At 37.8% G+C, this 24,291-nt stretch overlaps 2 protein-coding genes and 1 non-coding gene across 4 annotated transcripts in view; 2 read left to right on the plus strand and 1 right to left on the minus strand.

The window, feature by feature from the left end:
- The window catches only part of TPR (translocated promoter region, nuclear basket protein), a 65,159-nt gene extending 62,203 nt beyond the window's left edge, over window positions 1-2,956 (plus strand). For both annotated transcript variants that reach the window (XM_025377946.1, XM_025377955.1), the window contains exons 51-52: window positions 574-669; window positions 1,280-2,956. In XM_025377946.1, coding sequence (XP_025233731.1) covers window positions 574-669; window positions 1,280-1,335 — 152 coding nt within the window. In that variant the 3' untranslated portion in view covers window positions 1,336-2,956. The remainder of the gene's footprint in view (window positions 1-573; window positions 670-1,279) is intronic.
- PRG4 (proteoglycan 4) lies at window positions 736-18,705 on the minus strand. The gene is given in 14 exon segments (XM_025377964.1): window positions 736-1,625; window positions 2,417-2,542; window positions 2,947-3,144; window positions 3,710-3,866; window positions 4,134-4,270; window positions 5,388-5,465; window positions 6,121-7,829; window positions 7,831-8,704; window positions 10,091-10,219; window positions 10,754-10,903; window positions 13,292-13,411; window positions 14,791-14,913; window positions 18,033-18,138; window positions 18,691-18,705. Coding segments are annotated over 13 exon segments (3,975 nt in total). The 5' UTR covers window positions 18,109-18,138; window positions 18,691-18,705; the 3' UTR covers window positions 736-1,527.
- LOC112615465 lies at window positions 3,385-3,492 on the plus strand. Its single transcript, XR_003117375.1, has one exon. It is a non-coding gene; the product is annotated as a U6 spliceosomal RNA (small nuclear RNA).
- Window positions 18,706-24,291: the final 5,586 nt, after the last annotated feature.

Consider the following 24,291-nt stretch of genomic DNA (forward strand, 5'->3'; position numbering starts at 1 on the left):
ATGGGTAGTCAACAAGTAAATATTTATTAATATAAGTGAATAAATGAAAAAAGTCAAACACTTCTGGGTTTTTTTTTTGTTGTTGTTGTTTTTGAGACAGGGCCTCGGTCTGCCTGGTTTTTTGGGGTTTTTTTGAGGCAGGATCTCACCTGTCTCCCAGGCTGGAGTACAGTTAGCTTGATCATGGCTCACTGCAGCCTCAACCTCACCCAGGCTCAAGTGATCCTCTAGCCTCAGCCTCCTGAGTAACTGGGACTGTAGGCATGTTCCACCATGCCCAGCAAATTCTTTTATAATTTTGTAGAAACAGGGTCTCGCTGTGTTGCCCAGGCTGGTCTCAAACTCCTGAGCTCATGATCCTCCCACCTTAGCCTCCCAAAGTACTGCTTTTTTTGTTGTTCAACCATTTACCCTTTTTTGGTTTGTTAAATGTTCCTCATTGTTTGAAAAAAAGAATTGAAAACAAATGGACAAGTCTGCATCTTATTCATTCTTTTAGTAATTAGTTTGTATCATTATAAATGCTTTCTCATTTTTTCACTTGCTTTTGTTTTATCTTAATGTTTTTTGTAGATACAAGTAGTAGTCAACCAAAGCCTTTCAGACGAGTAAGACTTCAGACAACATTGAGACAAGGTGTCCGTGGTCGTCAGTTTAACAGACAGAGAGGTGAATTTCTGACATAACTGGATTACATGATAGAACGTGGAATAGTAATAAATGGAACAAGTTTTCTAATCCTTAAGCCTCCAATTTATTTTTTTTAATGTTCCAAAGTTTTATTAAATAATTACATGTTGAACAGGTGATATTTACCAATCTGTAAACTTCAGGTAGACAGATTTGTATACCTTAGGTATACAGTAAATATATGTATATTTTATATTTATTGATTTCTTCTTTAAATCCAAATTAAGATTTGGAAAATATGAAGTATTATGGTGTTATATTCATTTGTTGTATCTCTACATCTCTACCTATTGCCATTATATTGTTATTTTTTTTATACAATGGATAAAGCTTTGTGATTATGTTTTAGCTAGTAAAAGTGTAAAATTTTAATATTTCCATGTTTTCCAATATAACTTTTAGATTGTACTTATGTCACAAAAATATTAATATGCTTGTAATAATTTCCATTGAAGTTGTAGAATACCCAACAGTTTTATATCCGTAATGCCTAGATATTTTTTATAATGAAGTAGAGTAAGTGAATACATGAGTTTTGAATTCTTAAAAGATATATTCAATTTGACTCTATTTTTTTTTTCTTTTACAGGTGTGAGCCATGCAATAGGAGGGAGAGGAGGAATAAATAGAGGAAATATTAATTAATTGGTCTGTAAACAATAACAACTGTGAATAAGATTTTCAAATCTGTTTTAGTGTAATGATTGTCAAGTTTAAAAACATTTTTATATATAAACTGGTATACTCATGTCAATATTCTTTATTAATAAAATGTTTTTCAGTGTCAAAATGTATTATTCTTTTCTTCATTAGTTGACTCCTCCTCTGCTCATCAGTCTAAGGACAGTTGTACCAGACTTTGGATAAGGTCTGCCCAGAACGAGTAGTAATTGCTCTTGCTGTTCTACTAGGCACATCAATGTTATAGTATTGATCTAAATGGAAGAGAAAACATTTTTTTAGTTAAAAGAAAACAATGCCCGAACTAAAAAATAACTTATATTGACTATTATGCTCAAAGACAATGTTTATCATTTTAATAGAGATGTTTTTACTAATTAATTTGAACTTTATAACAGAAAGAAAAACAATTGCCTAGACTTTCCAACCTTTCAGCTTTTTTAATGTTTCAGAAGATTGACATTTCACCATCTTTTTGTAAAATCAGATTCAACTCTCATTTATGAAATAAGCATTAAAGAGTAACCAAGTTTGAAAAATAATTTACTTGGGTTCTTTTTAAAAAATACATGCCAGTGTCATTCATATTATGGAATTACAGGCAAAATAACTTAGATTTCTGGGCATTTCAAAGAAAAGCATCCTGAGTAACACAATTTAATTGATAAAGTTAGTTTCTCAGGCACTTCTTTTCTGATCTTACAGACTGCAATGATGCAAATCAGTATAACCTTGTGTCAAACAAGGTATCTGTTAAATGCCACAAATGATAGAAGTAAAATATTATCGTCAGTAGCAATTTTACTCTAGTAATTGGATGTTTTATCGTAATCTCATAAAGGTTAGAGCAGAATTGAATTGCAGTGCCATTCATTTTAATTGAAATTAAAGCAAAAGTCTTAACTCTTTTCCACAGCAATTAGAATTAAGTATCGTAGTGTAACTTCTCACATTCAGTCATCATTGCAGCCAGCATTTTTACTTTATCTTCATTATTTTCACAAATGATATCACCTCCTTGGGAAACTATTAGTTAATAACTTACCTTTAGAAAAGGCATAGTAATCATAGCCATCAGGTTTTCTAATGTTGGGCAGTGATATAGCTGAGGTAACCACATTTGGAAGTCCTCTCCACAGTGTACTCACTTTAACTTCATTATGAAGGAAACCTGTAGATGACATGTTTAATAATAAAGATACCAGATTAAAAGGCAATGTACTATCTTGGGAAGGGCCAGACAGATCTGAGTTTTAATCTCAGTTTTTGCCCTCTGATGTAGAACTATTGAAGGTTATAGATCGGTATATAAAAATAGTTCTTGGTAAGAAGTACTTGATAAATAGTATTGGTTATAACTGACAAACCTGAACAAACTGCTTTCCTTACCCACAAGGAAAAAGAAAGTATTGGTCTTTGGTTATTCACTAAGGCAAGTGGATGAGTTTTTCATCAGTAAGCTTAAATTATTAGGGCTGTTTGATCAGTATCTATATTTCATAAGCCTTACTGTATAAGAAACTGTATCACATCTACTTATGTTTAAGGATTTTTTTAACAGAATAAAAATGTTACCTTTGTCTTGATAAGCCAGTCTGACGGGTGAATAGTGAATTCTGATGGTGTGTGTTAGAGAAGGTCCTATAGCACGTTCAAAGCGACGTCTCCTAACCTGTGTCGTTTCTCCATACACTGGATAATTTAGAGCAGGCCTTCTTCCAGGGCACTTCTGTACAGGTTCCTGTTTATAAATATACTGCTGAATACTGCCACCTGTTATGTGTTAGAATATCACATGGAAAATGAAAATTTTAATCCCCTCAGAAAAGATGGAAAGCAACTTTTACAATGTATAGGAAAAAATTTTGTTTCATTTTTCATATAATATGTCGATTTTAATGGCTGTTAGTCAAGGGTATTGTAAAAATAATTATTAAACCCTGAAATACTTGTTGAATGAATAGATGCAGCCAATTACATGGTTATATATTTAATTTCAATTGAAAGTGACAAGTGCTAACGTTGGCAGCACATACACTAAAATTGGAATGATACAGAGATTAGCATAGCCCCTGTGCAAGGATGACATGCACATTTGTGAAGTGAAAGTAAAACATTCTATCAGTGACCTGAAAACTCAAATGAATTGTGATTTGCCTGTGAAGAAATCTAAGTAAAAATTGAGGACAATAAGAATACTACCCTCAATTTTGATTTTTGTCACTGAAAATATTTGATTGCAGCCATTAAAGATATCTTTTAACAGTAAACTCAATAATAAAATGCTGAGTGTAATTCTTTAAAAGTTTTGTAATCTTGTCAGTTATGTAGCACATACCTCTCTTGAAAAAATACACAGATTCAGGCCGGTTCTTGTATTTAGCTATTGAAAGCGCTGCCACTATTTGTCCAGTTAGTCCTCCAAATCCTTTGACAATTGGTTTGGGATACCCTGCATCTTTTATATCATTGGTAAAACGCCAGTACTGAGAATCCTGATAATTTAAAAGAGAAAATTATGTTACCAGCTTTGGGAAAAAAGATTAGGAACTCATTTCTAGATTTAAGTGTAGAGAGAACATGTTAACTTAGTTGAATGGTTGAATTTTGACCATTAATGTTATCAAACTTGCTTATGATTAAATTTTGATGATAGTTTAAAGTGCGGACACTTATATTGGAGGTTAAGGTGATATATGTTGTAATAAACAATGCATTTACAAATTATAATTAAATTTCTCTCACAAAGATAATTGTGTTACCTTAAAGAAGAAAGTTTTTCCTTCACAGTTGCACCTAGTAAAAACAGTATCAATGGGGGAAGGAATACCCCAGACTTCAGTAATTCTGCGAGCTGGAGATGGTGGACTGAATGGACTTAGCATCCAGAAATAATGACCTAAAATTTAAGGAAAAACATCAGCCTACAAGCTGAATGCTAAACCTATCACAAAAGAAACCAAAATGGAAAAAAAAAAAAAAAATGTAGTTTTCTTATGCATTGTATGACTGGAAGTTTAGTCAGATCCAAAAGGTAGTGTTTGAACATTTCTGAGAGCAGGTAATTCCCAAGTCCGAAATTTAGCGTAACCTTTGAGATATTTTAGTTTTCTAGTTTCTTTAGAACGAGCTATTGGTTGGGCCAGGTGCAGTGGCTCACACCTGTAATCCAGCACTTTGGGAGGTCCAGGTGGGTAAATGGCTGGGCCCAGGAGTTTGAGACCAGTGTGGGCACCATGACAAAACCCTGTCTTCACAAAAAAAAATACAAGAATTAGCCAGGTATGGTGGCGCACACCTGTAGTCCCAGCTACTCAGGTGGCTGAGACGGGAGGATCGCTTGGGCCCAGGAGATTGAGCCGTGATTGTGCCACTCTACTCCAGCCTGGGTGACAGAGGGAGACCCTGTCTCAAGAAAGCCTTTCGGCTTTGTGACTTACTATCTCTTTAGTTCTCAATTTCTTTATCTCTTAGAACTAAGGAATTATAATTTAATGGCTAACATCTCTTTAGCCTCTACTATACAAAAAGGAATTATTTTCACATTTAATCTAAATATGTGTTAAGACTGACTAGCAGAGAGTACAGCAGAGAATTAACATGAAATAACTTTTCTTCTGTTACCCTCCGACAGAGTGTAACACTTGAACACATCACAATTGAGATGTTATTTTCAAATAAAGCAGCGAATATGCATGCTGATGTCATTTCATTTGGTATGAAATTAAAATTTTAACAACCGCCCCCCCAAAAAAAATTGAACTACCTTTTAAATCTTAACAGTAGGAAAAAAACCTCAGTAGTATCAGTTCAGGGTCTTGATTTTGTTTTGTTACTTTGTCTAATTTTCTTAATCCAATATTTCCATTATTACTCTCAGATTCTCCTGTGAGGTATGTTTATCAATCAGATTCCCCTCCAGAAAACAACCCAAACTAGCACTCTTCCATGACTTTGGTTCTCATAAATGCCGAAACAGAATGATGAGAAGAAAAATAAACGTGTACATAGCTCACCTCGGAATGCAACTAATGTCCCATTGCGCAAAGTAGTCAGTCCATCTACTGGCCTACCATTGCATATATCGGTCTCATCTAAACAAATTAACAAAAACAAAACAAATATAGAACAAAATGAGAAAAGTATGTATGTTTTTTCAAGTCTTTCCACAGGGTTCTATTTCCTGTTTACCTTTTCTAAGATCTTGAAAAACAGAGTTTGACGCGTTTGCATAGTTATATACTTGATAATTCCATTTTACTTAAAGATGCTACTCTTCAAAAGTATTACATGAAATAAATTATGATGAATTGGAATGGGCCAGGTTACCTAGATTTTCATGTAAACTAGACATTTATTGGATGTATGAACTCAATGTGAAATTGCATCTTTCAGTTCTGATTGCCCTCCCTTTGGGTTAGTTTGGAAAATGATACTACACATTTTTGCTTTGCATTGTACTTTTAAGAATAGACTCCCAACTAAATTTTTTTGACATTCGATGTACCATCTCTGCTGCTCACAGACACACACATGCTAAATTCCCAACCCTAAATTATTAATTTCCTAAAGAATGAATAAGCTTACTATACGCCTCTGCTTACCTACACGGAAGCTGTAAAACTTCACAAGTTAATCAGGTCAGGTAATACATCTCAGTCGAGTGATACTAAATTAAGGCATTCTGGTTCATATAGATGTAAACTAACATTACCAGCTTTAAAAATGAAAATAACTGATTCTTAATACCGGAAAGCATGGGATTGATGATAATGCCTTGATTGGGTACTCTCAGTGAGTAATCCATGCCGGGAATAACTATAGGCGTGAACACATGGGGCCTGGGAAGCATGTGAGGTGTTTCTCCTTCAGCACCACCTGCATCTTCATTCTTTGGATTTACTTCAAATAGTTTGGAGTTTGGAGTTTGGTTAGGTCTGGTGGTGGTTTGGAGCATGGCTTCTGCTACTCTTGAGGTAGGGTTCAATTCTGGCATTGTTGATGTCATCTTGGGGGGAGTTGGTGTCGTCTTTGGTTTTCTCACTCTAGGTGTTGTTTTTGGCTTTTTGGTAGAAGTGGGCTTTTTGGTAGAAGTGGGCTTTTTGGGTGCTTTGGTTGGCTTTTGAGGTTTAGCAGTTGTCGCTTTAGAATTAGTAGCTCTATCTTTTGGTTTAGCTGTTTCTTCAGGTTTGTTCATGATCTCAGTTGTAGTAATTGTCTTTTTTGTTGTAGTAGTTACTTTGGGTGCAAGAGTAGTTGTTTTAAAAGTAGTAATTTTGAATGGTGTGGTATCTTGAGTAGTGGTAGATGTTACTTCCGTGGTTGTAGTTGTTATTTTGGATTCGGTAGTTTTTTCTGTTGTAGTTGCTGTCTCTTTTGTCATCTTAGGTGCAACAGTTGTAGTTTCAGGTGTAGTACGTATGTCTCTTTCTGTTATCTTGTCTTTAGCTATTGTAGTCATTTCAGATTTAGTCACTGCAGGAGTCTTAGTTGTAGGTACACTGGGTTTCTTGGGACTCTTTTCAAGAACCTTTGGTGTGGGTTCTGCAGAAAGCTCAGGAGTTGATTCATCAGGGCTTTTGTGGCTAGTGGGAGACTCCATGGTGGTAGTTGGAGTAGAGGCCTCTGAAGTGGTTGCAGGAGGTGTCTCAGGAGTAGTTGGAGCAGGCTTCTTGGGGGTAGTGGGTGCAGGCTCCTTAGGGGTAGCTGGAGCGGGCTTGTCAGAGGTGGTGGGTGTGGGCTCCTTGGTGGTGGTGGGTGCAAGCTCCTTGGGGGCAGGCTGCTTGGGAGTAGTGGGTGCAGGTTCATTGAGGGTAGTTGGAGCAGTCCCCTTAGGGGTAGTTGGAGCAGTCTCCTTGAGGGTCGTTGGAGCAGTCCCCTTAGGGGTAGTTGGAGCAGTCCCCTTAGGGGTAGTCGGAGCAGTCTCCTTAGGGGTAGTTGGAGCAGTCTCCTTGAGGGTTGTTGGAGCAGTCCCCTTAGGGGTAGTTGGAGCAGGCTCCTTAGGGGTGGTTGGAGCAGTTTTTGGAGCAGGCTCCTTAGGGGTGGTGGGAGCTGGTGCCTTGGGAGTGGTGGGAGCAGGTTCCTCAGGGGTGGTGGGAGCGAGTTCCGCAGGGATGGCGGGTGTGGGCTCCTCAGGGGTGGTGGGTGTGAGCTCCTCAGGGGTGGTGGGTGTGAGCTCCTCAGGGGTGGTGGGTACGAGCTCCTCAGGGATGGTGGGTGTGAGCTCCTTGGGAGTAGTGGGTGCAGGCTTCTTGGTGGTGGTGGGTGTGAGCTCCTTGGGAGTGGTGGGTGCAGGCTCCTTGGGGGTGGTGGGTGCAGGCTTTTTAGTGGTGGTGGGTGCAGGCTCCTTGGGGGTGGTTGGGCCAGGCTCCTTGGGAGTAGTGGGTGCAGGCTTCTTGGTGGTGGTGGGTGCAGGCTCCTTGGGAGTGGTGGGTGCAGGCTCCTTGGGGGGGGTTGGNAGTGGTGGGTGCAGGCTCCTTGGGAGTGGTGGGTGCAGGCTCCTTGGGGGGAGTTGGGGTAGGCTCCTTGGGAGTGGTGGGTGTGAGCTCCTTGGGAGTGGTGGGTGAAGGCTCCTTGGGGGTGGTGGGTGCAGGCTTCTTGGTGGTGGTGGGTGCAGGCTCCTTGGGAGTGGTGGGTGCAGGCTCCTTGGGGGTGGTGGGTGCTGGCTCCTTAGTGGTGGTGGGTGCAGGATCCTTGGGAGTGGTGGGTGCAGGCTTCTTGGTGGTGGTGGTGGGTGCAGGCTCCTTGGGAGTGGTGGGTGCAGGCTTCTTGGGAGTGGTGGGTGCAGGCTCCTTGGGGGTAGTTGGGGCAGGCTCCTTGGGAGTAGTGGGTGCAGACTTGGTGGTGGTGGGTGCAGGCTCTTTGGGAGTGGTAGATGCAGGCTCCTTGGGAGTGGTGGGTGTAGGCTCCTTGGGGGTGGTAAGAGCAGGGCCTTTGGTTGTAGTTTCAGCTTTGGGTGTAGGTTTAGCCGGCACTTTAGATGTAGGTGCTAAATCTTTAGCTGATGTTTTCTCAACACTTTGTGTCTCTTTAGCTGAAGTAGTCTCTTTTCCATCAGTTGAAGTCTGTTTAGTTTCAACTGTTGTCTCTTTATTCGTTGTCAAAGATGTCTGTTTAGATGTATCAGAATTAGGTGGAAGACTGGGTCTGGGATTTTTTGGTTTTGCTGTTGTGATCTTGGGAGATGTGGTGACTTTATTGTGTTGGGTGGTAGACGTGGCAGGAGTTGTGGTGACCTTGAAGTCACCATTGTCCAATCCACTTCCAGCTTCATCTACAACTGGTGGTTTGGGAGTAGGTTTCTTTTTAGTTCTGTTCTTCTTGTTATCTTTTCCTGGAGAAAAAACACATCTTGTTATTTTAGAATTTTTTTTCTTTAATAGTGAGATAAAGATCCCATTTTTATCATTGACTAGTTGTGTGTTTCTAAGCAAATTGCTAACCTCTACTATGTCCTTTAATTTGTTGTAAAATGGTAAATACTCAACCTATCTTATTGAGTTGTTTTAGGGAATGAATGAGATGAGGGATGAGAAAGCACAAATTAAACTCTATACAATTAATACATGTAAGTCAGTGGCAACTTTGAAATTAGCAACACAACAAATAACACTAATTCATCTGTTTATATTAATGTTCTTTACCCTCCACTTTTCTAGTCTTATTCTTCAGTGCCCAGTGTCCCTTCCTTCTTCCTGGAAACCTAGTACTACCATCTTGCTGCAACAATTATCTCAGAGGCCTCTATAGCTACCTCTGAGCAGTCTGCCCCAGTCACCCGCACAGTCCCTGCTTGAGGCTTGTTCCCATACATAGGGCTATTAGCCACTCCTTTCCTTCTGCGCAGCTAAACTTGCAAGTCCCAGGGGACATAAGTAGGAGATTAGGGTGCCATGGCAGCAAAAAGACAGTATTTATCAAGGCTTTCCCATAGCAGCTACCCCACAGGTGAACTACAAAGCCCAAGGGTGGCTTTGTGCATGATTTTCTGGGTGACTAAAAGATTAAATATCTGGCTATTTATCTAGAGAGAATGCTTCGGAGGAAATCACAACCACTTAGAGTTCTTTAAAACTCCCTTATCCAAAAATTCCGTATTTCCTGGAGAAAGAGAATATATTTTAGAACCAGAACTTCAGGAAATAATAAACAGCAAAGGAAATCTCTTTTCAGGCAATAATAGCCTACTCTGTACCACAGTCTCTACTAGAGAAAAATCAGCCAGATATATAAGTTACTAGGAAAATAAAGAGGATTTGTAAAATATGGATAACATTTTTTCCATAGAGGTTTGTAAGAATTTAATGAATTAATACTTGTAAAACACTTAGAACAGTAGTATATAAATGTTTGTTAAAATAAAGCTGGGGAAGGGAAAATGAAGATGCAAGGAAGATGAAGGGGAAGAAGCAAAATGATATCAAGTAAATAAGAGTGACAATAGAACGCCATAAATAATCATCTCTGGTGCCATCCTGTGGTTCCACAGTCACTGCTACAGCATCTTCTTATCCTTTGCTTTTAGAGTGGCTTCTGAGCTGCTTGGCACTAATTTCCTGTAGTAAGTATTCATTTGGTACTTTCTAAGATAATAGTTTTAAAGTTATATTCCCCCACCCCATATTGAGATGTCTTCATTCTACCAACACGCACTACTTTTAAGTATAATCATTGTTAATATGGCATTGATATAGTCTTTGATCTTTATCAATGCTCAAACCTTTGAGTTTCTTCTGTAATTCTCTATTAGCAGCTGAATTTTTGGAAGACTTGATTTTCCGAATTGTTGAAGAAGAAGAGGAAGAGGAGGAGGAGGAGGAGGACTCTTGATTTTCAGAAACAGAATGTTCTATAAATCAAATAGAAAGTTTGATCACACCAACTTGATTTAAAACAAAAAAGAACTGACAGTCTAAATACAGCAAGAAGTGCTATTTACTAATCTACAAGTATCTGGATTTTGCTTTTATTAGTAATATGACCAACTGCCTTTCAACTGTCAGTTAAAAGCAAGGCACCTGGGCTTATCACAGATACTAGCAGTATTACTAGTATCTCTCAACTTTCCCATATCCTCCAAAACACAGAATCAAATTATTCTGCAAAGAAACTCATGGGATGGTTTTTGTTTTTTACAGTAAGATGTGTCCCTTCTGATTTGTTTTAACCCAGACTCATGCTGGGTTTGGTAAATACAGAAAGACCTGAGAGTTTATACTTTGTCTTAAACTTTACTTAAAAGCAAAGTCTAAAACCTTCAAGTGTAATGAGCCTCATGATTCCTAAGATTACCCTGTTCTCTGAGAATGGGCTTAGATAAGCAGTCACCTACAAGTTATTTCATCTAAGAAAGCTCCTTTGATTATATCTGTCATCTTCCTACCTTCTGTTATTTCCTCTGATTCTACAACTTTCTTAGTCTTCTTCTTGTTTGGTGGTTTGGGTGAACGTTTGGTTGTTGATTTGATGGTTTGAGATGCTCCTGAAGGTGGAGGTGCTTTCTTTGCAGATGGTGGTGATGTGGGATTATGCACTGAGGCCAAGCAAGACAAGTCAGTTAACATCTTGTTTTCATCAGCAGCTCTAACTGTGAAAAGCACAGATGCATCTAGCTTCAAGAGTAGATGCTGGTGACAGCCAGTGCAGGCAGGCTCCAGCCCAACACGAATGACTCCATTTTATTCTAAGGATGCATTGCTATAAAATATTAGTTCTCAGATTGTTGTAAGTTATGACAGGGAGCAAAGTCTCAGGAATCAGAAGACCTGAATTCCAGTCCTAGACCTACGAGCCTCTACCATTGTGACCTTAGGCAAATAATTCTCTTGAACTTCATCTTCCTGTCTACAAACTAAGATGTTTATTCAAGATGATTTCTAAAAGTCTTTGCCTTCAGAATTTTTTTTCTGTTTTAGTATTCGTTTTTTGTTTTAATATTCATTTAAATTAAATGATACCAATTTGCCCTTTGTTTTTTTAATTACAAAAGTTCCACATGAATATTCTTGTGAAAAGTTCACACCTTCACATTATGCTTTTCCTCAAATGTGCTTCCCTTCCCAAAGATACAACTGTTAATGGTTTAGAGTGTATCTTTTTAACCTTTTAGTCCCCTTCCCTCTTCTGCTTCTCAGTCTAGAAGAGAAAACATGGAACTTTTAAATTTTTTTTTTAATCATTAGGAACAAGAGGGACTAATGAAGGATACGAAAACAGAGAGTATTGGGGACTTTCTGGGTACAGAAGAGTTGTGATAAATTGTGCTGCTCCCAGCAACATCGCCCCAGAACCCTATTGCTATAGTCTCCATGAACTGGCCACTGCCCCTCTCATTTCTCTTGCCACCCAACAAAAATGTCAAGTATCTCAATTTGAGAAACAGATCTGCCATGTACTAGCTCGTGCTCTTGGCCAGAACGTTTAGCCTCTTGAACTCTGTTTTCTCTCTCCCATTCGGAGACACTTGGATGGCTGGGATTCCTTCAATTCTTGAAATGTTATGATTTTTAGATGTATAGACACCTGTAAGTGGTATCTATACTGAAACAACTAGGTGGTGAATCTCAAGATAGTTGGGTTATTATACTTAAACAATAAAGTATTGAGATTCTGAGTGGTTTTATTATTTTAAGTTGGGACCCTGACTATCTTATGAATTCTGTAAAGAAAGTTGGCCAGCATTTCCTTCATCTTTTTTTTCACTGAGTTCTACCTAAACTTTAAGTAAGCTGACCAAACATTTCTTAGCATAAAGTATTATCTTTATCAAAATGTTCTCTCAATGTCTCATCACTTTCTAATCATCTTCCCTCCCTACACATCCTCTGCCCAAAACAAATTCTTAGCTTTCTTGTCTCACAGCCAAAACAATTAGGGTAATGAGTAAATATGTGTCACTCATCATGGGACCTGCTAAAAGCTGCAGGAAGGGTGAGCTCTGAGTTTTTTATTACAAGGGTGTTGTCTTCATTATTTTTGGAATGTTTTCCCATGAAAACATTGAACGGCTAAGAAACATCTCTCAACTCTGCTGATTAACAGTTTTCCACTCTGTTTCTTCACTGTTCTAAACAAGCAGGAGGTGAAGGCTTGTTTAAATAAAATGATAAGATTGATTATGCAAGCAAAGCTTATCTTCACCTCCACAAATATTCTTGTTTTAACAAAGTAGAATTTAAGAACAACCATTTGGTAAAGGAAAGTAATTCAGTATTTAAGTATGTTTTTAAAATCTTTTTCTATAAAATCTGGAGCCTTTTGTTATATTCTAGAGTAGTCCTTCAAGACCTATAAATAGAGAAGATGATTTTAGGATGGGAATATCGCTTGTTATTGACTTTACCATGCACATGTATTGGAATACAGACTGCTGAAGAGACTGCAGAAATGGGAAGGAACATGACAGTTAACAACGTGTTACGTAGATTTGCCTGTAAATTTAATGGCTTAAACTAATTCATAAATTTACTTGTTTAGGGAAGCTGAAAGTGTTGCTTGTGTCCTTAAATATATACTCAAACACTGAGGCCAAAAGCACAGATAGCTCAAAGGATAGTTGACTTCGTGAAGTCAGCAAGGGTGAGACAAGAAATCATCAAGTGGGTTGATTACTGTTGATTTAACCTGAAATTGAACCATATCTGAAGAAAAAAAAGACATGTGCATTCAGCCTCATCCTCTGTCTTTCCCCTCTAGCAACATCTTGTGCTCCTGGAGCCTGGCTGAGCCTGGGGGTGCTGCTGTTGCAAGGCGCTTTTCTTCTTTACTTAATCTCCACAACACAAAATTGTTATGAAATAGCTTATATGTTAGTAGAATCAAGGCATGAGATGGACTGCATGTTGGACATTAGCAGTGATGCTAAGGTCGGTGCACAGATCTGCCTGTACTGAGAAGCATTGATTGGTACTGTGATGCTTACCTTCTGCACAGAAACTCTCATAATCAGGACAGCACTTGTCATACTTCTTACATTGGGCGTCGCAGTCACACTCCCTCCCTCTCTCGAAGGACTCAAAGCAGCGGCCTTTACAGGAAAGCTCTACCCAGAGCAAAACAAGAAGTTACAGATTATTAATTGCGAAGCCAGGCCCGTGTATTTGACAGCCATTTCCCACCTTAAACTCGACTAGGTTTCCAAAAGTTCATTTCTAAGTCTTTTATTTAAAATTTGAAGTACATCATCCAGGAAAAATTAGATAGTATCCCAGATGGAGACAGCCCAAGTTAAAAAAGAAATATGGTGACTGAGGGCCACTCTTCTTGCCGTTCAAGACGTCCTGATGCTGCCTAAGTTATTCACATGTATGAACAATGAAAAATCGGGAAATGTCTAAATAGTGAGGTACACTTAATATGAAATCTCTTCATCCTTCTCCTCTTCACACACTGCTTTGTAATAGATTCACAGTAATTGAATGTACAGATCTCAGCAATATATTCCATATAAATCTATATCTGTGTATATATATATATTCCTATAAATGGGCCACTTTTGAGGCTTAAAAATCATTTGTAATGCAGAGACCCTTATTATGACAAACTGAGAAACGTGTATAGTTGAAAGCTTTCAGCCTAATCTTATAGTGTGGACTATGTTAGGGAGGACTACTCATTTAAAACAGGAAAATTTAAAAAACCTTGGTTAGAGGTACCAGGACTTACCAAGGCCTATTTGAAATAATTACCCACCCAATACATAAATTGTGCAATGCATTCCTCACCTTCACATTCAAATTCTAAAGCAAATATACCTTTCAAATAATTTTAATTATAATTTTCTTAAATTGAATAGGAAATGTTTCTGTGTTAATAACAAAATGGTCCAAAATATGTTCAAGTGAAACACTACTCACAATTTAAAATTCAGACCTTCGAGTTTAACTGAAATTCATCATTAAACACTAGCACTTTATCTTTAAAGTGCCTTTTCCAGGTAATTTAGAAATGTATTAATATCAAAAAGTCAAATGATAGACAAGATTATTCCACGCTCATGTATTCTTTTGACGAAACTATTGAAAGACCTCATCACTAGTCGAGGACATCTCTGATTGCAAATAATTACTCCTTACTATATACTTAATGACTGCTGACTCACCGTATCTTCTCTATTTAAAATAAGACATTTTACTTGGAACTAGTCAATAACCTTGTGCAAGTGACAGATTTCCAGGCTCCCTTTACCCTCCCCAGTAATCACAAGCTTTGACACCATCCTTAGGTACAACGCGCTGCAACATTTATGCAAGTGAAGGAAAAGGCACTTAAGCAAAGGAAGTGATACAGTGGGAAAACATCACTGCAAGTGGGTGCAAGGGGAGGCTCAGTCTCACAGACAGCACTGCACGAGGGTGCAAGGGGGCACTCACAGACTCACAGAGCTGCTTAACAGAGGAGACACTCGCTCTCAGGACTTACCCACTGTGCAGACTCTCTTGAAATCAGGGCAGCACTCCATGTAGTGTTGACAGTTATAATCACAGTTGCAGGTGGCATCTCTAGAATACCCTTCCCCACATCTCCCTGCACAGCTTGATAAATCTAAAATTATACAATACTGGCGTAAATATGGCCAAACCACTTTATAGAAAGGGAGCAATCTAATGAGGGGGACGAAGCTGCTTGGTGAGAGAGAATTTTATTGACCGAGAAAGTGTTGGAATGATGTTAGCAATAGGCCCAGCTGATATTTGGCTGATGTCTTAGGTGATCTCAGTTATGTCACTTTATTCTTCACTAGATTGAGATAAAAAATACACTTTTGAAAAGCAGGCAAAGTAATGGCTTTGCCTGAAGAGGGTGATATTCCCAAGGGAGAGGTGGCAGCTACAGCTACTACCGATGCTGTGGCTATGATGATTAGCAGTTGACATTTATTGAGCTTCTCTATGCCAGGTACTGAGTCATACATTATCTCTAATGCTTATGAAAATGTTTCCAGGATTTAATAGCCCTTTCTTAGAGATAAGAAAGCTGAAACACAGAAATTTTGACAACTTGCTCATTATCACACGGCTAGTTAATAGTTCCGGTGTATCTGCATCGTAGGCTAATTAATACCTTCCAATTATTTGTAGTGAACTCTTTTACTCTTATAATTGTCCTAATTTAGATAATACATTTTATGGTCACCTTAAGTAAACAATCCATCCAGAATTTGAACTCTGATATATCTTATTTCAAGCCTGAGATTTTTCCACCCATCGCATCGCCTCCCATTCCTGATGATAAGCTTAAAGCAAGCTGGTTGCACCAGCACAAACTTTACTGAGCTTTTTCTTTCTTAATTGGTGGGAATAACTGGATTTTTAAAATGTCAGGGAAGCCAGATACTAACAACCACTGCTAAAGTGAGAACACTTAAAATAACTGGGCATAACTATAAAGGTCATGAACAGAGATTCTCCAGGCAACAAATAAGCAAACAATAATAAAAGCATACTCATTCTCAAATATTTTTAAAAAGTCATTTGGAAAACACCACCTTAAAACCCTCCCTGAGAAATGACTGCAGGAATGTGACAATGGAATCCATCTCGGGAACAGAAATTGGCAGGTGCAATGTCCTAAATCCACAGAGCAATGTTGAAACACACTGAAAACAAATCTTAATAGAGTCCAGGAATGCCAAGGTCTGAATATGCAAATAAAACAGTAAATTATAGGACAACTTTCAGAACATTTTGCATACATGAATGCATAACACATACAAAAATGTATATATAGTGTATGTATATAAATACATATATTATATATAAAGGAAAAAGAGAATGAGATGAGGTTGAGAAAGCAAGAGAAGCAGACAAGACAGTATCAAGAGATTTTTTTTTTATGGTTGGCAGATTTCTGAAATAAGAAATCAACTGTAATTCTGGCACTTTGGGAGGCAGAGGCGGGCGGATCACCTGAGGTCAGGTGAGACCAGCCTGGCCAACATGGTGAAAACCCATCTTTACTAAAAATACAAAAATTAGCCAGGCATGGTGGCAGGGGCCTGTAATCCCAGCTACTCAGGAGGTTGAGATAGGAGAATCGCTTGAACCTGGTAGGTGGAGGTTGCAGTCAGCCAAGATCATGCCACTGCACTCTAGCCTGGAAAAAAAAAAGATCCTGTTTAAAAAAAAAAAAAAAAAAAAAAAAGGAAATCATCCTTACAGGAAAAGTTTGTTTTCATAGACTAGGTGTCTGTCCTACTTTTATTGCTATTAATTATAACCATTAATTTTATTTATTTATTTATTTTCGAGACAGAGTCTCACTCTGTTGCCCAGGCTGGAGTGCAGTGGAACAAGCTCGGCTCACTGCAACCTCCACCTCCTGAATTCAAGAAAGCCTCCTGCCTCAGTCTCCGAGTAGCTGGGATTACAGGCACACGCTACCACACCCGGCTGATTTTTTGTATTTTGTATAGAGACAAGATTTTGCCATGTTGCCCAGGCTGCTCTTGAGCTCCTGACCTCAGGTGATCTGTCTGCCTAGGCCTCCCAAGGTGCTGGGATTACAGGTGTGAGCCACCACCCAGCCCCGTTAATTTTAATTTCATTTATTTAATGAAAATTAAAATTAAAGTAGCACTGTTTTAGTGAACAACCAATTGTATTACAGAGCAAAAGGCAGTTTAGAAAGTGCCCCCAGTGGTTTGAACCTTGTCATATTGTTATGCGAAAGCCGAAGGGTCTGGAGATACTGGAGTAGTCATTGTTCTCATTGACTATTCACATTTGCTTTCATGTGTTTTCCCATCTTTTCTTATCTAAACAATTCTGCAACTTATGCCTGTGCAGACAGTTACCACTCTTGTTCAGGTTTCATAAGAATCTTCATATTTTACTGGAAATGTTTACTTTAGAAATGTAATTTCATCATAACTGTCAGGAATCTTGATTTTTATTCTCTCAGCTTTTGCTTATCAAAGGGGAACAAAAGGAAAAGAAAAGAAAAATCCAAAGCTTGGCATTGTTACTCTTAATCCATCTAGATGGCATGATAGCATCTTCTACTAATGTGATTACACTGAGTGTACTTTAACATTCTCTAAAAAATGAATAACAAGAACTGTTCATCCAGGACCTATTTTAGAGGACTGTGAAAAGTTTCATGTTATATTACAAAATGACAGTCACGTCTATATTTGTCCATACCTGGATGAATAGTTCCTGTAAGAAAAAGAGAACATTTTCAAGACTAATAAAATGCCATTTGAAACACTGTAGTTTATTATAATATGGTATCTATGCCTAAATGATGCCAAAATAAGTTATCAATAATTTATTTGATTTAAAAGACCAAATTGTTCAACATATAGGCAAAAAATATGTTATCTAAATATTGTTCTTTTTAGTTATTTTTATGATACTATATAGCTCCAGCATAAATTTATGATGAACTGTCTGCACTTTTTAAACTTTTGGGAGAACCATAGAAATAACAAGTACCAAAATTATTATTTACAGAAGCTCAAAACTCTCAAAAGGAGAAAAAGATGAGAATTCCGAAGCACTTATAAACAGGCTACATATTGTATATTATTTTAAGGTTGTACAATATATTAAACTCAAGCAAATATAAATTTTTAGAAATATATTTCTGTTGTTATAAAAATCAAGACTGAATGATTAGCAATAGTTGTTAAATAAAAGTATGTTCGATGGTTAAGCTACCTTGAGATGAAACTTGCTGAATCACGAAAACAGACAGCAGCAACACCAGGTAAATGGGAAGTGTTTTCCACGCCATGGTTGTTTTCGGGTACCATAGGTACCCTTGCTGAAAATAAAATCAAGGTATCAGAAAACTGCTCTTTCATCTCACCACTAACTTAGGCTTGCACTATACATGTTTCAGTAATTTTAAAAATGTAACTTAATAATAAAACCATGCTATTCTTGAAACAAGACTTTAAATCAAGTTAATTCTACAGAAAATATTTGACCATTAGACTTAATTTTATGCAGAACAAATCAAGTCACCCTCAGCCATATTATTGACAGTTTTAATATTTAAGAAATCTCTAACATAGAATAGATTTATCTTAAAACTCTAGTCAAAGTATAGCATGTACTTACCAGTGCAAGGTTAAAAGTTTATCTTAAGGAAAATAATAACCTGTGTCATTGAAATGTAATTTAATAAGCATCATGGAGTTACTGTTCCAACTTTTCCTTAACTCTCAATATAAATTCAGAGACTTCCAACAGGTGTATTGCATAAATATAATCCTTTTCAAAAATTTCCAACTACTATCCTTATACATTTTTTTCAAATACCTCTAATGAAAACACATTTAATTCCATGAAGCAAGTTAACTTTGACACTTACCCGTAAAGGATAGATGAGTTTATCCCATGCCCTGGAAGTCTTATATATCAGTGCAAATATAGTGGGATGAACCAATTAGTCCAAAGGTTAGACAAAATCAACAGTGACAACCTATGAAATCAAACTTTCCTCATTTATTGGAAGAGGGCCCAGACGACTAGACTTAGGCAACATCTGGAAAACACTTCCATTAAGCAAAATGACTACTACAAAATAAATTTAGATTTATTGGCCAGAGCACATTTCTAATTTCTAAGTGAAGTGAACAAATTGTCCTGAGATGGTAAATAGCTCTGGCAGGCTTCGACTAGTATATTGAAGCAGCAACTGTAAAACATTCACATACTGGTATCACTTCTTTCTTTCTTCCGTTTTCCAGTTAAATCTAGCAAAGGTGGCTTTGACATTTACCTAGTGTTAGCTTGTCGTATACATTTTATATACTTATACCATTATATCAAATGTACATTTCTTGAGTAGTTTCATTTTCTCTGAGCACAGAAAACATGCTCTCAGTTACCTGCAGGTGGATTATTGACACTGGATTTTCTAGCTTCCTTTATCATCTTAAAAACCTGCTTAAAAACCGTATTGATGTTTTCCTTAGATCCCTCCTTTAAGATAAGCATGCTTGGAAAAGGTCTTTTAAATTACTAATTTTGCTTCCTTTCCACAATGAAAATGTGAACCATCACCATTGCACAGCTAAGTCAGCTCAGCCCAAGGCTTTCCCCCATTTTCATATGGAATGTATCAGTGTAAAATCTTACCCACCAACATAAGGCCTCTCTCATGTCCTAGCACCTCCCTGAAACCTTTCCAGATCAAATTCAAATCACATCTAGAATTATAGTCAACAACTGTACTACATTTTACTGAAAGTATCTGTTCATCTGTCTCATACCCCCAACAGACTATGATTTCCCTAAGGACAACCAACACATATATCTTAGTCTATTGCCAACAAACAGCCCAGTTGTTTCACCAAGTTTATATGTTTAAACCATGGTCAGGCCGGGTGCAGTGGCTCACTCCTGCAATCCCAGCACTTTGGGAGGTGGAGGTGGGTGGATCACCTGAGGTCAGGAGTTTGAGACCAGCCTGGCCAACAAGGTGAAACGCCCTCTCTACTAAAAATACAAAAAATTAGCCGGATGTGGTGGTGGGCACCTGTAATCCCAGCTACTCGGGAGGCTGAGGCAGGAGCATCACTTGAACCTAGGAGGTGGAGGTTGCAGTGAGCTGAGATCACGCCATTGCACTCCAGTTTGGGCGACAAGAGCAAAACTCAGTCTCAAAAAAAAAAAAAAAAAAAAAAAAAGAAAGAAAGAAAGAAAAAAGAAAAAGAAAAGGAAAGAAAACATGTTCAGCGAACCACATGGTTGAAGGTTGGATCCTGCTGTCTACTATTCATTTAGTAGGTGCTGCAGTTAATTTTCACAAAATGCCTTAAAGTTAAATATAATCATCCACATTTACAAATAAAAAGATGAAGACCCACAAATGAAGAATGTGTGACCCATCCAAGGATCTATAAAGACTAGAGGCCAGAACCAAGATTTGAACCCATGTCTTTGCATTTTAAGTTCCATCATGTTTGCACTATATCCAGCTCCCTTTTGATCAAAACCATCACTTAGTTTATAATCATTATACTACATTTTACTCCTTTACTCCACATGTATACATAGGTTTGTGAGATTGTGACTTTTTTAAGACTAGGAATTATAAGCATCTATTTTCTTTCCACAGTGCTTATTTCACAGGACTAAACATATAAAGACAATTTAGAGGACACCTGCTCATCTCTAAATAATCCCCCTTTTCTGGAAACTACTTCCCTTTCTATCAGGGTATTTTCCTTTTAGCTCTGGTTATATATGTTACCTTCCCACATCAGCCACAGCCAATAGGATTAGGAGTCGGAACTTGAACAACCTGAGCCAATATGATTTCTTCTCCTGGAAAACTGAAATTATAGTTCAGAGATTACAAATTTGTCGGTCTATGTAGACCAATAATGTGTACATTTCTGCCCATGGTCTAAAGGATTAGAGAAAGTCATTCACAATAAAAAGATCCATATAAATGAAGCAACCATGCAGAGAGAAATTTCTGATAACTTTCTAAGTCTCAGTTACTCTGTTTTTTAGACCCAACTTCTTGCTCTGCATCTTTATGGCAAGTTTCCCTTTTGGAGCTGAAGCTGGTTATAGATGCCTTTTGCTACTTGAAATCAATAAACAATAGATATACAAAAGATCATATATGGAGTTGAACATTAAACAGAATTCTGTGAATTCTTAGCTCTACTGAGGCCAAGAGTGGGTCAGCTACAAGCTTTTCCAAGTAAGACCTCTACAGTGTTACTTTATTATTTATTTGGAATATTGGGAATGCCCAAGTCAGATACAAATATATACATAGATACATATTTTTAAATAAGATATAAATTGTTTTCTAATCATTGCCTTTTGAACTGTATGCACTATCATTTTCCTTCTTTGTATTGATCTTATAATAGTGATGGCAAATAAAATTCTTGAATTGATTAATATCACTTTTTTTTTTTTTTTTTTTGAGATGGAGTTTCATTCTTGTCACCTAGGCTGGAATGCAGTGGTACAATCTGGGCTCATTGCAACCTCTGCCTCCCGGGTTCAAGCAATTCTGCTGCCTCAGCCTCCCGAGTAGCTGGGATTACAGGTGTGAGCCACCATGCCCGGCCTATTAATATATTTTTATAAACTGTACTAAATACTCCATTCTGTGAATATTGATCCATTTAACCTTCCTTGTTGATCACACTGCAATCATCCCATTCGTTTATAGGTTCCTCTTTTAAGATTTCCCTTCTCTTAAAGGTATTTTCTTAATGTTCATTTAAATCTCATTTAATTGGATAAAAGCTATTCCAGAATTGGGTTTTGATGCGTGGGAAATGGGGAAAGTAAAGAGACATGGAAAAGACATACACAATGTTAAATCCTAGAGACCTCTTCTAGGGATGATTTTCACAGGGTTCAACCTCATAAGCATCAGTTTTATGCTTGGCAGCAGCACAGTGATACCTTAGAGAACACTAAAGCAAGTTCAGGGGTATTTTTCCTGTGCTAGATTACCCTGGACTGTAGTGCCTTTATACTTCGTCTCCATGCCTGCCCATTAGCTGTCATTTTGCCCTGTAGCCAGAGTGTCTACACCTAGTGGCATCCCTCCACCTTTCCACATCTTTGATGTGTTTCATTTCCTTCCAGCAGCAGCCTAGGAAAAACTGAAGCATGCCAGGGGAAAACCACAGATGTGAGCTTGTTCTTTATTGCCCTAATGTTGCTCACAATGCTAAGTTAGTGTGCTCTAGATACGAAATAACTCCCCTCCTCTCACATGAACCAGAGTGTAGGACTTCGGGACTATTCCTGCCCATTCTGTTCAGGCATTTTCACATATTAGAAAGTGATGTGGCTTTTTTTTTTTTGCAGGTTTGCTCAAAAGTATCACTATTAGATCAGTGAAAGTATTATTAGATTCGCTTTTGGAGATTGTGGCAGTCTGATCATTGATCCCAATCTTTTCTAACTTTTTCTAGTTGCCCAGCTAGAGATTACATTTCCCACCTTCTCCTTCAGGTAGTTGTGACCGTACAACTGTGGTCTCTCTGGTAAAATAGGGACAGAAGTAATATGGACAACTTGCACTTATTTTTCTAACAGGAAACTGCTTGATCTCGACTTTCTCTTTCTCCTGCTTCTTGCAGAATGGAAAGGGGGCATCAGAGACAAGCTTTGATTATGCAGACAAGGCTAGCAGCCTAGGGAATAGTATTCTTGGTGGAATCCAGATGCTGTCTCACTCTCTGCACTAGTCAGAAAGTTTCAGGAAAAGAAATACATTTCTATTTTATTTGAACAACACTCACTTTAGGTCTTTTTAGACACTATCCTAACACAGAGATCATAGGAAACTTCTAAATATTTATAGGAATTATATTCCAAAATTTGATTTGAATTCTCTACGACAATAAAAAAAGAATGAGCTAAATGACCTATCAGTAATAAACTATTGGCATTGGAGAGGCAGAGGTAAACTATCCTTATTTGCAGATGACATAATTGTGCATGTAGCTTTAAAATCCTAAAGAATCTAAAAGCTGTAAAAACTACTGAGTGAATTTAGCAAGATTGATATAAGATCAACAATCTTATATCCAGATTCATACTGAGGCCATTTTAATGCATAAACTTATATGTGCACGAATAAAGAATTTTCTCTACTGAATTTTCTAAGAATAAAAGTTCATCCAATTTGTTCATTCTGTTGAGGGGAAATGATCAAATAGTGGTCACTACACACCAAACCTAGTATCAATTTCTAGAGATACATATGTGTGCAAAAGAGAATCTCTGGTCCCTAGCATTTCTTGGACTATTCAGGTAGCCAGAAACAAACAAATAGTTCAAATATCATGTGAAAGAAGTAGGCAGGGTGGTGAGCATAGAGCTGGGCTTTGGAATGGATGAGAACATTGTTCAAATCTCCACTACAAAATTGTCTACCTGGTGGCTTCATGCAATTATCTTGACTTATCTAGGCCTCAGTCTCCTCATCTGGAAAGTGGGAGCAATAATCCCAATGAGTTGGCATTGTCGAGATGCATAAAAAAATCAGAGAATTATACTGAACATTAGTGACATATACAGAATAAATTATAGGTGTTACTGTTATGGCTGATTATCATGCTAAAGCTGCACACAAACTCTTATGGAAACATAGATGAGGAAGTGCCAACTCTACCCAAGGAATTCTTTGCAGATGAATGACATATAATCTGGAGTCTGAAGGCTCCCACAGCTAAAAACTGGGACAGTAGCCAAAGGTGACAATAAGGGAAAAAATAATGTAGCTACACTTTTTCATTCTTCTTACCTCCTTGTTCTTTAGTTCCTGATAATATGGCTTTTTCTTCCTCCAAAACAGAGCTTTGGGAGATAAAAAGTAACCTTATAATCATTCTAGTATAGCCTTTTACTAATGGGCCATTTTAGTAACCTAATAATAATAGAAAACATGTGTTGAGTGTTTATTTTGTTACATGGCATAAATGTATGACTTTATTGGATCTTACAGTAATTTTTTTTTTTTTTTTTTTTTTTTTTGAGACGGAGTCTCACTCTGTCACCAGGGTGGAGTGCAGTGGTGTGATCTTGGCTCACTGCAACCTCCGCCTCCCGGGTTCAAGCAATTGTCCTGCCTCAGCCTCCAGAGCAGCTGGGACTACAGCCACGCACCACCACGCCCAGCTAATTTTTGTATTTTTAGTAGAGATGGGGTTTCACTATGTTGAGATAGTGATCCACCTTCCTACAAGAATGAGCCACTGTGCCCGGCTGAGCCTCACAGTAATCTTATGACATAATAGTTATTATTATTCAAGCTATATGACATTTGAGATTATCTGAGGCATAGAAAAGTAATGTGCTCAAGATTAAAAAGCTGAAAAGCCAACAAATGGTAAGTTAGTATCTTAACCCCAGCCTTGTCTGACTCCAAAGCCCATGATTTTAACCAACTCAATGACCCATGTGCTATAATATCCATGGT

This window comes from Theropithecus gelada, chromosome 1 (genome assembly GCF_003255815.1).
Source record: "Theropithecus gelada isolate Dixy chromosome 1, Tgel_1.0, whole genome shotgun sequence".
Classification (NCBI taxonomy): domain Eukaryota; kingdom Metazoa; phylum Chordata; class Mammalia; order Primates; family Cercopithecidae; genus Theropithecus; species Theropithecus gelada.